Here is a 15180-nt window from a genome sequence, read left to right as displayed (position 1 = left end):
ATGGGGGAGGTTCGGGCGGGTGGGATAGTGGGGATGTGGGATGGGGGAGGTTCGGGCGGGTGGGACAGTGGGGATGGGGGAGGTTTGGGCGGGTGCGGGTGGTGGTGAGACTGTGGTCCAGCTTTAAGTCCTTTAAAGTACTTGCTGTGTTTTTACTGTCTCCCCTCAACCCCCAACACATCGTTCGTACCCGAGCCCAGGGTCACCCTCCCAGAACTACCAAACCATAAGCCCCTTCCCCGCCCCAGCCTGTATTAAAGACTGGCCCACATGGACCTTGTAAACTATCGATGCTCACATCAACATTTCGTGCTGCTACATTCTGTAAATCCCCTTCTTGTATAATGTCTAATATTAATTTACAATCCTCAGTGAGATAGCTTGAGGAATCTTTAATGAAGAGTATATTTTTTAAACTTTTCCTTTCTCTGCAGGATGAAGAGAAAAGTATAAGAAACCGCAAACCAGGCGGAAGCTCCCGGGAGTCCCCACCTCCCCCTCACACAGATGCTTAAACTCCACATCGAGCCCTGCACCGCACATTCAGCCTGACCGACAACACCCGCTTCAGTAACGGAACTTAGCGAAACAAAGGGATTTACAAAATTATGCTGTTGAATAGCAAAACACCTCTTGCGCCAGTCTGGGAATGAGTTTTGCTTATTGTATTGTATCCCCTTCTCCATCAGAGACTTTATTCCTTTTGTGTTTCCAGTTTACAAGAGCTGGTATTAACCAGCTGCAGATACCGAAGTAGCGCAAGTTACTGCGGTAGTTTGAGTTTGCGGTTGTGTGCCGTGTTCCTGTTAGCTCAGGATGAATTGAGCTGCTGAGTCCATGTCCTGCTTTGAATCCGTTTTCCCCTCAGAGGGACATTTGCTGCTCGCTCCCGGTGCTTTTTAAAGACGTCATCGAGACTCGGATTGTGAGCGGGCTCGCCCCTCGCAGCTAGCTGGCCACACCGCGCCACAGGCTGAGCTCGTCGTGTTTGCCTCTTTTCATCCAGAGGCAACATAGGGAAGAGAAACTCACTTTTACAAGTTACACGGATTACTGCCTACAATGACCAGCTTTGTTCAAACCCTGATGTGAACCCCGCACCACCCCCCCCCCCCCAGATATTCTGCCCCATAATCAGAGGTACAAGGATGGTGCTACCGTGCCCAATACCTTTAACACAGCTCAATCTCCAGCTCTGTGTGTACGCAGTGCTGTTACCAGCTGAATTTAACCGCAAAAATTCTAGTTAGTATTCTTAAAAATGAGAGCATCAAGGGAGATAATTTAGGTTTAATGTTGCACTCTGATTTTCCCCACACAGTACAACTTGTCTCTTTGACTTAAAGCAGCAGCTGAGTTACTGTATGTTTATCTCTCTCTCTCCCACCCCCCTCTCTCCCACCCCCCTCTCTCCCTCCCACCCCTCCCTCTCCCTCCCACCCCTCTCCCTCCCACCCCTCTCTCTCGCACTCTCTCCACCCCCCCAACCCAATCCCCGTCTCTCCCTCTCGCTCCCCGGGCGTTGATGCAATGGGCCTGTACTATTCACAATTCACCATTCTACTGCCTGTCCTATCCACACAGCTTGTACACAGATTATTCACTGGTGTAGGACCTAACTTATTGAGTTTGCCCATCTAACCAGCGTGTGAGTGGGACCTGGGTAGCTCAGTGGCACTGACCTTCCACCTCTGGCTCCTCCGCGTTCGAACGTGACCTAGAATGGTGGAAGGAAAGGCTCCGCACTCTGCTGCCGACAATGGTCCAACATGAAATGATTCTGGGGAACCCCTTACCCAATTACTAGTGAGTGTGAATTTACAAAAAAACTGCTAGCTTGTAGTCTCGACCTGACTCTCTGATGTCAGAATGATTGCTGGTGTGGGGTTTGGTACAGTTGGGGGAATGGTCCTGCTTCAAGTTTGGGGTTAAGGCATGTTGTTTGGGCAGTGGGAGGGGGCAGGACTGTAACACCCTGCCCTGGATGATTTCCCTGACGTATTTGCTGCTAGAATCGATTTCAGCTGGAGTTCATACCAGTAGTCTACAGATAACCTTTAACCTTTTGCCCTGATTCTTAACAGCCCAGAATAAGTGTGACTGAAGTAACTCATTTATCATCCAGCCCTCACCCCTTCTCCCCGGGACCAGAGTGCAATACTTAAAGATTAAAAGCTGCTTTGTGACTGTAACTAGGACCCATTCCCGGAGACTGTCTACCTCGACCCTCCAGCCACACCATCCTTTGATGATTGTGACACTGCCTCACTGTGAATGGTGTCAACAGCACCGTTCACAACACAAGTAGCCAGGTAACTGCTGTGTGTGCTATACCAAACCACTCCAGGTCACCGCATAACAGAGGACAGTCCCTGTACTGTGCTTCACGAGTTACTCCTGGGGGGAATCTGGGAGTGACTCGCTGCCATTTCTTCGGGTGCCGACGGGGAAAATACAAGAGCGACATTTTAATCATTGCTGAGGAATTGCTTTTGCTATTGAGAATTAGCCACAGCTTCGTTGATGAGGCTGATTTACCCAGCCTGTACTTGCCTTCTTGGAGCCAGTTATATAAATATGGACTGTCGTATCCAATCAATAGACTAGCGTTCGGATGGTCCAACATTTCAGTGTTACTAAAAGGATCCTGTTTGATTATTGCTCATGCAGTGCCAGTCTGAAGTGAGGCCATTGCAGATAGTTACAAACAAGAGGCAACCGTCGGCTCCCGATAGTGGGCCTTTGAGGGGTCCCCAAGCAATGTTCCCTTTAAGCAGCGTGGCGCTCCAGAGACCCCGCTCTTCAATTGGAAAAACTGCGCATGCGCGGACTTTTGAATGGGTCACGCAGCCCGTTAAAAGGGGCACACGGCCCAAAAATAACTTGCGGGGAACATCGCCCCCAAGTCGGATGTCTGGCTGGTGCAGGTGGTACTGCATTGGCCACACAATGAGGGTACGACCAGTCGGCACTAGATGAGGTCCTCACCTCGGGAAGGATTGAGCCACGGCAATCCTGGGGGGGTGGGAATGTGTTGGCATGTGGCACGCATGGCTAAGCCCCTGTTTTACTGGGTGCTTGGTGAAGGTTGCTGACTGCCCTCAGTCAGAGGGTGGCACGTTCTACAGGGAGCAAAGTACTGGGGATAAGACAGGCTGGGCCCAAGTATAACCAGACGATTAAAGGGCCATTCTCAGCAACTCCGCAACATTGCACAGCCGTTGTAAAAACCAATGGATCCTCGGGTTTGTTGCACCTCCGACACTAGCAAACTAACAATGCAATTTTCAGTTGAACTTTTTTAACCTCGCCGTCTGCTATTTGCACTGGTCAATAATGGATGTTAAATAATTCTGTGCATTTTGTAGATTTTTCATTTGCAATAAATAACGTGATTTATTTCTAAAGTTAGACAATGATTCAATATATTGTTGACTAACAGGAGATGTCACTATCATTTTGTGATGGTGTGAATATTTAAATAATGTAATGGTATTAAATACTATTAATTGTAACCTAAACCATACTATTGTGTGTGTATCATTTTTCTAACATTGGCTGAAACTGGGTTGGGATTAACAGCATTCAGTCCTTTCACCAGCGTGGAAATCTCTCCCTAGCTGCGGCGAATGCTGCTTACCATTAGCTGGTGGGTGGCATCCGGGATAAGATGTGACCCCTGCCTACATCCCCACCCGCCCGCAAAGCACCATAAATGACTCCATTCAGCAGCCTGCTTGAGACCTAGGAAAGCTGCCTCATGGAGTTCACGTTACTGCCAGAGCCACAATAGTCCTGCAATCCCTGTTTGCGGGCGCCAGTCGCTGCCACGTTATCACATTGGGGGGGCAGGGGGTAGCAAGCCTTTGGCTTCGTGATGGCATTCCTGCCTCAGAGTCCGAAGGTTCAGGGTTCGCACCCCGCTCCAGACAGTCCCGGCGAGCTCCGCCGCTGAACTCTGGGTTGACATCCAGCAGGATACTCGCGTCCAGAGAGAGTGCAAAGATATGCAAACGATGATCACGCCACCCTGTCTGACTGATCAGCCTGTGCATCCTTCCACAAGAAATGAAATGATCACAATGGGGCGAAGAGTTGGAGCAGTTGTCAGGGGCTCTATCTCCAGACCCCTCCCAGCGGCAGCGAGCTCTGTTAGCGACCGTACAACCCAACAGTGAAATGGAGAAAGGTTGCTCCGTGCTCCTGTCTGTGGTCACACGACTCCGCACCTGCCCAGTCACCCAGCCATGCAATCAGAATTACACTTAAACTACACAAGAACATTTGATCAGATTGGATGTCAAAAATGTATTTTTCCAATAAACCGTATGTTGCTGCAGACAGCTGCTTGGGAAATTCCACAGGAAAATCAAGAGCTTAGTTAGGATGGCATGTTGCTTACACTTCCCTGTGCCCACTTGCGCATGTGAATGCCAAGGTGCACAAATTGTCAGTCGGAGTGGGGGGTTGCAGCGGGGAGTGCCTCAGCCCCTGTGACCTGATGTTAGAAATTGCAGGATGTCAAAAAATTGGCAGGAGAGGAACAAGTGAATTGAAGGTCTTAACCTGGTAGCTGAGTGTATACTGCATAGTACATAAGACTCAGGTGTGCTTGGCCATTTAATCTCGGCATCTCTGAGTTGAGTGCTTTTCATTGTGTTTTGTGTATTATCTGGATGCTTTCTATCCCAAAACCTACCGTCAATAAATGAACAAAGTACATTGCAATCTGAAAGACTGCAGTTACTGTTTGCCTCCTCGTTCCCGCTGTACACCTCAATTCAAAGCTCCAGCCTAGTGGGGGATTCACAGTGTGTGTTATTGAGGTTGTGTGAATAGAGTCTGAGTGAGCGGACCTGAGGGAGGAACGGAGTCGGAGACTGGGGATAAAGGCAGCGTGGAGCAGAGGCCTGGGAGTCTGAGTGAGCGGACCTGAGGGAGGAACGGAGTCGGAGACTGGGGAAAAAGGCAGTGCAGAGCAGAGACCTGGGAGTCTGAGTGAGCGGACCTGAGGGAGGAACGGAGTCGGAGACTGGGGATAAAGGCAGTGCAGAGCAGAGACCTGGGAGTCTGAGTGAGCGGACCTGAGGGAGGAACGGAGTCGGAGACCGGGGGTAAAGGCAGCGCGGAGTAGAGGCCTGGGAGTCTGAGCAAGTGGACTACCTGCGAGGGAGACAGTCGGCAAGCGACACAACGAAGGAGTGGTGTCAGAATTCAAAGATGTCGCTGGCACAAGGGAGCTGAAGTGAGTATCGGGTGAGTGTGGCCAGTTTTTTTTGTTCTGTTTGAGTATATTTCTGCTAAGTAGATCATAGCCTATCCAATAGAGGGAAGTGCTGATTGGTGGGTAGCTGATGAGTGTTTCTTGTTAAGTTTTAAGTTTATTTCTGCTAAATTACCTCCATAGTCTGGTAAATAGAGGCATGGCAGGGCAGCTCAGTCCCGTGATTTGCACATCCTGGGCCATGTGGGATATCCAGGGTGCTTCTTGTGGCCTGGACAACCACGTGTGCAGGAAGTGTCACCAACTGCAGCAACTCGAGCTCCGGGTTTCGGAGCTTGAGCGGCGGCTGGAGTCACTACAGTGCATCCGCGAGGCTGAGAGATACTTGGAAAGCACGTTTCTAGAAGTGGTCACCCCGCAGCCTCAGAATGTGCAGGCAGAGAGGGAATGGGTGACCACCAGACAGAGAAGGAGGACCAGGCAGGTAGGGCAGGAATCCCCAGAGTGCATCTTGCTCGCTAACCGGTTCACAGTTCTGGAAACTGGTGGGGATGATGGTTCCTCTGGGCAGAGCAGCCAGAACCAAGGCCACGGCACCACTGGTGGCTCAGCTGCACAGGGAGGAGGAAGAAGAGTGGAAGAGCAATAGCGATAGGGGATTCATTGGTATGGGGAACAGATGGGCGTTTCTGTGGATGCAGCCGTGGACTCCAGGATGGTATGTTGCCTCCCTGGTGCCAGGATCAAGGATGTCACTGAGCGGCTGCAGGACACTCTGAAGGGGGAGGGTGAACAGCCAGAGATCGTTGTCCAGATCAGTACCAACGACATAGGTAGAAAGAGGGATGAGGTCCTGCAGGCAGAATATAGGGAGCTAGGAGAGAGATTAAAAAGCAGGACCTCCAAGGTAGTAATCTCCAGATTACTCCCGGTGCCACGTGCTAGTGAGTACAGGAATAGGAGGATAGAACAGATGAATGCGTGGCTGGAGAGATGGTGCAGGAGGGAGGGCTTTAGATTCCTGAGGCATTGGGACCGTTTCTGGGGAAGGTGGGACCTGTACAAGTCGGATGGGTTACACCTCAACAGAGCCGGGACCAATAGTCTCGCGGGGAGGTTTGCTAGTGCTGTTGGGGAGGGTTTAAGCTAGCTTGGCAGGGGGATGGGCACCAGCATATAGGAGCAGAAAAGAGGAATAAGGTGCATAAAAGAGTGAGTGTGTTGGATAGTACTAGAGAAGAAAGTAGTACTGGAGGCAGAAGTAGTAACATATTAGATAGGAGCAAAGAAAGACTATGAAAAATTGAAAAATGGGCTTAGAATGCATGTACGTAAACACACAGTGTGGTGAATAAGGTTGGTGAGCTACAAGCACAATTAGCCGTGTGGCAATATGATGTTGTAGCTTAAACGGTGAGGACTGGGCACTTGATATTCAAGGGTACAAGGTGTTCAGAAAAGATAGGGAGGAAAAAAGGGAGGTGGGGTGGCAGTGCTGATTAAGCAAGACATTGTGTTGGAAAGGGAGGATGTTCTTGAGGGGACAAGGACCGAATCATTTGGTTAGAGTTGAGGGGCAAAAAGGGTATGATCACGCTATTGAGGGTATTCTACAGGCCTCCAAATAGTGAGAGGGAGGTAGAGGAGCAGATCTGCAGGGAAATCGCAGAGATATGCAAGAGCTATAGAGTGGTGATATTGGGGGACTTTAATTACCCAAATATCGATTGGGAAAATGTTAGAGTAAAGGGAAAGGAGGGGGAGGAATTTCTGAAATGTGTTCAGGAGAATTTCCTTGACCAGTATGTTCTTGGCCCAACGAGGAAGGAGGCATTGCTGGATCTGGTGCTGGGGAATGAGGTGGGCCAGGTCGACCAAGTGTCTGTGGGAGAACACTTGGGTACGAGTGATCATCGTATCATAAGATTTAGATTAGCAATGTAGTGGAGAAAGGAACAATCTAGAGTGGAACTTCTAAACTGGAATAGGGCTAACTTCAATGGGATGCGAAAGGATCTAGCCAGGGTAAAATGGAACCAAAGACTGACAGGAAAAACTGTAACGGAACATTGGGAGATCTTTAAGGAAGAGATATTTTGCGTCTGTTTTCACAAAGGAGAGGGGCGAAGCAGACATTGCTATCAGGGAGCAGGAGTGTGAAATATTAGATGAAATAAACATAGTGAGAGAGGAAGTATTAAGGGGTTTAGCAGCTTTAAAAGTGGATGAATCCTCAGGCCTGGATTAAATGTATCCCAGGCTGTTAAGCGAAGCAAAAGAGGAAATAGCAGAGGCCCTGACCATCATTTTCCAATCCTCTCTGGCTTCAGGTGTGGTGCTGGAGGACTGCTAATGTGGTACCCTTGTTTAAAAAGGGAGAAAAGGATAGACCGAGTAATTACAGGCCAATCAGCCTAACCTCGGTGGTGGGAAAATTATTGAAAAGAATTCTGAAGGACAGGATAAATCTTCATTTAGAAAGATACGGATTAATCAAGGATAGTCAGCACGGATTTGTTAAGGGAAGGTCGTGTCTGACGAACTTGATTGAAGTTTTTGAGGAGCTAACATGGAGGGTAGATGAGGGTAGTGTGTTTGATGTAGTGTAAATGGACTTCAGCAAGGCTCTTGGTAAGGTTCCACATGGCAAACTGGTCACGAAGTTAAAAGGGCAAAGTGTCAAGTTGGATTCAAAACTGGCTCAGACAGGAAGCAGAGTGTAATGGTTGATGGGTGTTTTTGTGACTGGAAGGCTGTTTCCAGTGGGGTTCCGCAGGGCTCAGTACTAGGTCCCTGGCTTTTTGTGGTATATATCAATGATCTAGACTTGAATATAGGGGGTATGATTAAGAAGTTTGCAGATGATACTAAAATCGGCTGTGTGGTTGATACTGAAGAAGGAAGCTGTAGACTGCAGGAAGATATCAATAAATTGGTCAGGTGGGCAGAACAGTGGCAAATGGAATTCAATCCGGAAAAGTGAGGTAATGCATTTGGGGAAGGCTAACAAGGAAAGGGAATACACATTAAATGGTAGGACACTGAGTCGTGTAGAGGAACAAAGGGACCTTGGAGTGCATGTCCACAGATCCCTGAAGGTAGCAGGCCAGGTAGATGAGGTGGTTAAGAAGACATACGGAATGCTTGCCTTTATGAGCCGTGGCATAGAATACAAGAGCAGGGGGGTTATGCTTCAACTGTATAAAACACTAGTTAGGCCTCAGCTAGAGTACTGCGTGCAGCTCTGGTCACCACATTACAGGAAAGATGTGATTGCACTAGAGAGGGTACAGAGGAGATTTACAAGGATGTTGCTGGGAGTAGAGAATCTTAGCTATGAGGAAAGACTGGATAGGCTGGGTCTGTTTTCCTTGGAACAGAGGAGGCTGAGGGGAGATCTTATTGAGGTGTATAAAATTATGAGGGGCCTAGATAAAGTGGATAGAAAGGACCTATTTCCCTTTGCAGAGGTGTCAAAAACCAGGGGGGCACAGATTTAAAGTAATTGGTGGGAGGTTTAGAGATGATTTGAGGGGAAATGTCTTCACCCAGAGGGTTGTGGGGGTCTGGAACTCACTGCCTGAAAGGATGGTAGAGGCAGAAACCCTAACATAGAAACATAGAAGATAGGACCAGGAGTAGGCCACTCGGCCCCTCGAGCCTGCTCCGCCATTCAATGCGATCATGGCTGATCATCCAAATTCAGTACCCTGTCCCTGCTTTCTCCCCATACCCCTTGATCCCTTTAGCCTTAAGAAATATATCCAACTCCTTCTTGAATATATTTAATGAACTGCCCTCCACCGCCTTCTGTGGTAGAGAGTTCCACAGGTTCACCACTCTCTGGGTGAAGAAATTCCTCCTCATTTCTGTCCTAAATGGCCTATCCTTTATCCTTAGACTGTGTCCCCTGGTTCTGGACTCCCCGACCATCGGGAACATCCTTCCTGCATCTAGTCTGTCCAGTCCTGTCAGAATTTTATAAGTTTCAATGAGATCACCTCTCATTCTTCTAAACTCCAGCGAGTACAAGCCCAATCGACCCAATCTCTCCTCATACTTCATTCCGGCCATCCCAGGTATCAGCCTGGTGAATCTTCGTTGAACTCCTTCCATGGCAAGAACATCCTTCCTCAGATAAGGCGACCAAAACTGCACACAATACTCAAGATGTGGTCTTACCAAGGCCCTGTACAACTGCAGCAAGACATCCTTGTTCCTGTACTCCAACCCTCTCGCTACGAAGGCCAACATACCATTTGCCTTCTTAACCGCCTGCTGCACCTGCATGCTTACCTTCAGCGACTGGTGCACAAGGACACCCAGGTCTCGTTGCACTTCCCCTTCTCCCAATCTATTGCCATTTAGATAATCTGCCTTCCTGTTTTTGCCACCAAAGTGGATAACCTCACATTTATCCACGTTATTTTGCCTCTGCCATGTTTCTGCCCAATCACCCAACATGTCCAAATCATCCTGGAGTTTCTCGACATCCTCCTCACAGCACACATGCCCACCCAGCTTTGTGTCGTCTGCAAATTTGGAGATATTACATCTAGTTCCCTTGTCCAGATCATTTATATATATTGTGAATAGCTGGGGTCCAAGGACCGATCCCTGCGGTACCCCACTAGTCACTGCCTGCCATTCGGAAAAAGACCCGTTTATTCCAACTCTTTGCTTTCTGTCTGCCAACCAGTTCTCTATCCAAGTCAATACCTTGCCCCCAATCCCATGTGCCTTAACTTTACACACTAATCTCTTATGCGGGACCTTATCGAAGGCCTTCTGCAAGTCCAGATACACCACATCCACTGGTTCTCCCTTATCTATTTTACCAGTTACATCCTCAAAAAATTCCAGTAGATTAGTCCAGCACGGTTTACCTTTTGTGAATCCATGTTGTCTTTGTCCGATCCTGTCACTGTTTTCCAAATGCTCTGCTACCACATTTAAAAAGTACTTGGATGTGCACTTGGGATGCTGTAACCTGCAGGGCTATGGACCAAGAGCTTGGAAGTGGGATTAGTCTGGATAGCTCTTTGTTGGCCGGCGTGGACATGATGGGCCGAAATGGCCTCCTTCCGTACTGTAACTTTCTATGATTCTATGTCCCAAGTACAGGCTAGGAAAATTCCAACAAGAGGGAAGGGTAAGGGAACCAAAGCAAGGCCTCCTTGGATGACGAGGGAGATAGAGAAGACGATGAAACAAAAAAAAAGGGTGTATGATGAATGTCAGGTGAATTCTTCAAGGGAGAACCAGACCATATACAATAAGTTGAGACGGGAAGTGAACATGAAAATAAAATTGGCAAAGAGAGAATATGAGAGTAGAATGGCGGTTTACATAAAAGGGAACCCAAAAATCTTCTGTTGTGTATGTAATATGTGTGCTACTTTGAACCTATGGACAGGACTGCACTACTTGTTGGGCGTAGTGATACGCAGTACCACTCCTGGCCATAGGGGTATAAATAGTACTGTGGGTACTGATCCCCCTCAGTTCCCGCCTGTGGGCATGAAGTAAAGACCTATGTATAGTCCCTACCTCCAACCAGTAAAGACCTGTTTGAGTTATACGTTTAAGTCTTTGTGTTAATTGTTCAATACAATACACATACTTAACACTGGCGACGAGTCGGTTCGAACCCTGCGGCAGTTATTCCACAGCGGCTTCGTCCAAAGACAGGACGTTGAAGAGAGGTTCCAATCCTCAACACCCCACTGAAAACTGAAGGGCAGCAGAAATCCTGACAGCTTCCAGCGACTGGCAGCGACAGGCATTAGGACCCTGAAGCCTCCATCAACGACTGAAAACGGGAGGACAGAAGACATCCTGCAGCTTTTTCAACCTCGGTGGTGGGTAAGCCAAGCAGCGTTGGCTGCAAAGACAGGGCTGGGGGAAGTCGGAGGTAGAAGGGCAATCGATCGAAATCCCTGATAAGGGCCGCACTCGGGCTGGAAGGCGCAGCGTCGGCAGACACTGAGGGCGCGAGCGGGTAAGCCAGAGCCCGGGAGGGAGCGAGCAAGAGCCGCCGAGCGGGTGAGCCAGAGGCCGGGAGCCGCTTCAAGCGGGAGGCGCTTAGCGGGCCAGCGATCGCACCGGTGATAAGGGCTGAGAACCGTTTCGGGCGGGCGGCGCACCAGCGATCGCACAGGAGATAAGAGCCGCAGTCGGGCTGAAAGTCAGCGACGAGAAGCGCAGGAAAACCGCCATTGAAGTGGGCGGGGAGAGCGAGAAGCGCGGGAAAGCCGCCATTTTTCGCGGGAAAACCGCTGGGGAAGAAGGCAGAAGCGGGAAAACCGCCATTTTGTGGGCGGAGGACGACGGCAAGAGCGGGAAGCCGCCATCTTGGATAACAGTAAAAAAAAAAAAATCTGAGAAATTGCAAATCTGATAAAGTACTACAATGCCTAAACACGGGAATATTAGCAACTTTGATAGTGACATCGAAGATTGGGCCATATATGTTGAACGAGTTAAAAATTATTGTAAGGCCAATAAAATTCGTGAGGCTGATAAAGCACTAACATTATTAAATTTAATGGGTGCGAAGACATACGGGCAATTGAAACACCTGTTATCACCAGATGAACCGGCGGATAAGACGTTCGATGAGATTGTTACTGTCCTGAAAGATCATCTAAACCCCACGCCGCTGATGCTAGCGGAACGATTTAAATTTTACGACAGAAGGCAGCTACAGCATGAAAGCAATGCTAATTATTTGCTGGAATTGCGTAAATTAGCGAAATATTGCCAGTTTGGAACGGGATTGACAGAGGCACTTCGAGACAAATTTGTGTGTGGTTTATTTAAACAGGATACACAAAAGCGACTGCTCGAGGAGAATGAGCTGACGCTTGAGAAGGCGGTCACTATGGCAGCAGCACACGAAGCCGCAGCGAGAGGCACGGCAGTAATGCAGCTACGGTCACCGGAGCTCAGTGCACACAAATTGGGTGTGAGTTCTGGCAAATGTTATCGTTGTGGAAAGACAACGCATGATCAGAACCAGTGTTGGTTTAAAAACCAAGAATGTAGAACTTGTGGTAGGCTTGGACATATAGCTAGAGTATGCAGGTCAGGGAAGAAGACCAGCAACAAGAAGTCACCGCAAGGAAAATACGCAAAGGTACACAAGGTGACCGAACAGGAGTCCGATTCAGACGCTAGCAGTAATGAACTGGCTAGCTTAAGCTGTAATGAACTGGCTAGCTTAAGAGTACTCAACGCTGGTAAGGGTGCAGACCTCCAGACAATTTGGGTCACTCTTCAGATAGAAGGAGTCCAAGTAAAACTGGAATTGGACACTGGATCGGCATTGACGGTCATAAATAAGAAAGATTACGGAAAGTTATTCCAGCATATTCCCCTACAGGATACGGGGATTATATTGAAAACATACACGGGGCAAAGAGTGTACCCCATCGGGAAAATAGAGGTTGCAGTGGTCCACAAGGGCGAAGACAGTCAAATAATGGACTTATATGTGATATCTGAAGGAGGTCCTCCACTACTAGGACGGGAGTGGATTAGGAAAATGAATATGGACTGGCATTTCCTACAAACAATAACGAGTGAGAACTCGGTGAAGATAGTCGGCCCAGACTCTGGAACGGATGATGGTAAGCCCAACTCAGGTGCAAAAGACAAAGTTTCAGCACAGAATTCCACTGAGCAACAACAACATAGTTTAACTGTGGATTCTGAGTCTGGCAAGTCTACTGATGTGCCCATTTCTGAGGGACACCGGGCTCGAACTCAACTCCATTTCAAACTACAACAGCAATTAGAACAAATGCTTCGCCGTTTTGAGCAAGAGTTGAATGCAACGAAAGAGTTCTTTGATATAGAGTTGGAGAATCTGGAAAGGCAACAGAAGCAGCTGATGGAGAAAATGGAGCAGGAGCACACAAAACGTCTGATGTCAGAGGAGTTAACGGTCAGCCAACTCCTGCATATGCTGAAGGACAGGACTCTGAAATGGGAAAAACTTGAACATGAACTTCAATATTCAAACGAAAGGGGTTTGGAGCTCTCAAAGGTTATTGGAAGAGCTGAGGTGGCAACACAGACTGAGATGACTGCAACAGAGCAGCCCTTGGATGCCAAAAGTACGCTGACTCACGTCAACGTAGAACAACAGACCGCTGAAACAGCTGCTCCGGTAGAGGGATTGCATAGTCCGATCAATCAATCTCCAAAGGAAGTTGAAGTATTAAAATCACAAATGAGGTCACTAGTAAACGACTTGCTGAAAGCCCAGAAAAAGCTGGATGCAGAGGTACACATGAAGAAGTCTCTTCAGGAAAGATGTCTGGATTTGGAACAAGAGCTGGCTAACGTCCAGCTGGGTATGGAGGAAATAGACAACCCTCTCACTGGTCTAGCTCAGGACGACACCGAATATTACGATGTCCTGTCCTGCCCAGCTTGTAACTTCGACTCCCAAAGTGCAGAAATCATGGAGGAGCACCAAAAGTCTACGGAACATCGGGAGAAGCTGGCTCTACGACGGAAACAGGAGGAAGAGAAGGAGGAACTGCGCATGCAGCTGGCAGCTGTGGCAGCTGACAATGGAGCCCAGAGAGTCTCCAAGAAGCAGAAAAGGAAAAGTAAAAACAGAAGATGACCCATCTGAACCATTATCACCTCTACCAGATCACACACGTGGTCCCTCCGAACGGAGCCAATTCAGTTCGGAAGTTCAAACTGTTAAATCCATGGAAGGACTATTGAATGAGTCACTCCAGCAACGTGAACCGACTACACCACAGAGATTGAATCTGTGAACTGTTTTCCGCAGAGACTGAATCTGTGATCTGTTTTGACATGAAGTTATCTATGTATCTATGTTATTCTGTTATGTAAACCTGAAGTTATATATGTATATATGTTATTACGTTATGTTAAATGGGGAGATGACTGTAAAGCTAGGAAGGGAGGAATGTTGTGTATGTAATATGTGTGCTACTTTGAACCTATGGACAGGACTGCACTACTTGTTGGGCGTAGTGATACGCAGTACCACTCCTGGCCATAGGGGTATAAATAGTACTGTGGGTACTGATCCCCCTCAGTTCCCGCCTGTGGGCATGAAGTAAAGACCTATGTATAGTCCCTACCTCCAACCAGTAAAGACCTGTTTGAGTTATACGTTTAAGTCTTTGTGTTAATTGTTCAATACAATACACATACTTAACATCTTCTACCGGCATGTAAACAGTAAGCAGGTAGTAAGAGGCGGGGTGGAGCCTATGAAAGACAAAGAAGGTGATATATGCTTAGAGACACAGGGCAAGGCTAGAATACTCAATGAGTACTTTGTATCGGTGTTTACTAAGGAGCTGGATGCTGACAAAATATCAGTAGTAGTGGAAAAGGTAGAAGCAATGGAAGGGGTGAAAATTGATAGACAGGATGTACTAGAAAGACTGGGTATGCTTAGAGTGGACAAGTCGCCTGGTCCAGATGGCTTGCATCCCAGGTTGCTAAGGGAATTGTGGGAGGAGATAGCGGAAAGACTTGCCATAATTTTCCAATCTTCCCTAGATGCGGGGGAGGTGCCTGAGGATTGGAAAGTGGCAAATGTGACACCATTGTTCAAGAAAGGATGTAAGGACAACCCTAGTAACTACAGGCCGGTCAGTTTAACATCAGTGGTGGGTAAAGTTTTAGAAACAATAATCAAGGAAAAAATTAACGGGCACTTGGAGAGGTTTAAGCTAATTAAGGAGAGCCAACACGGTTTTGTAAAAGGCAGATCGTGTTTGACTAATCTAATTGATTTTTTTGATGAAGTAACAGGGAGGATTGATGAAGGGAATGCAATGGATGTTGTCTACATGGATTTTAGGAAGGCGCTTGACAAAGTACCACATAGAAGGCTGGTTGACAAAATTGAGGCTCGTGGGTCAGTGGCAGATTGGATAAGGAATTGGTTTAAGGGC

The 15180-nt window shown here is 47.9% G+C and overlaps 1 protein-coding gene across 21 annotated transcripts in view; it reads left to right on the top strand.

The window, feature by feature from the left end:
* The window catches only part of pnpla6 (patatin-like phospholipase domain containing 6), a 194259-nt gene extending 190738 nt beyond the window's left edge, over window positions 1–3521 (top strand). For 20 of the 21 annotated variants that reach the window (XM_085971499.1, XM_085971497.1, XM_085971492.1 and 17 more), the window contains one exon: window positions 435–3521. In XM_085971499.1, the coding sequence (XP_085827625.1) occupies window positions 435–515 (81 nt within the window). In that variant the 3' untranslated portion in view covers window positions 516–3521. The remainder of the gene's footprint in view (window positions 1–434) is intronic. The other variant, XR_015074306.1, reaches the window with a different exon arrangement.
* Window positions 3522–15180: the final 11659 nt, after the last annotated feature.

This window comes from Somniosus microcephalus, chromosome 31, assembly GCF_052327205.1.
Source record: "Somniosus microcephalus isolate GS21.2 chromosome 31, FLI_Smic_1.0, whole genome shotgun sequence".
Classification (NCBI taxonomy): Eukaryota; Metazoa; Chordata; class Chondrichthyes; order Squaliformes; family Somniosidae; genus Somniosus; species Somniosus microcephalus.
The sequence above is the reverse complement of the archived record's forward strand: the minus strand, read 5'-3'. Positions and strand labels throughout refer to the sequence as shown.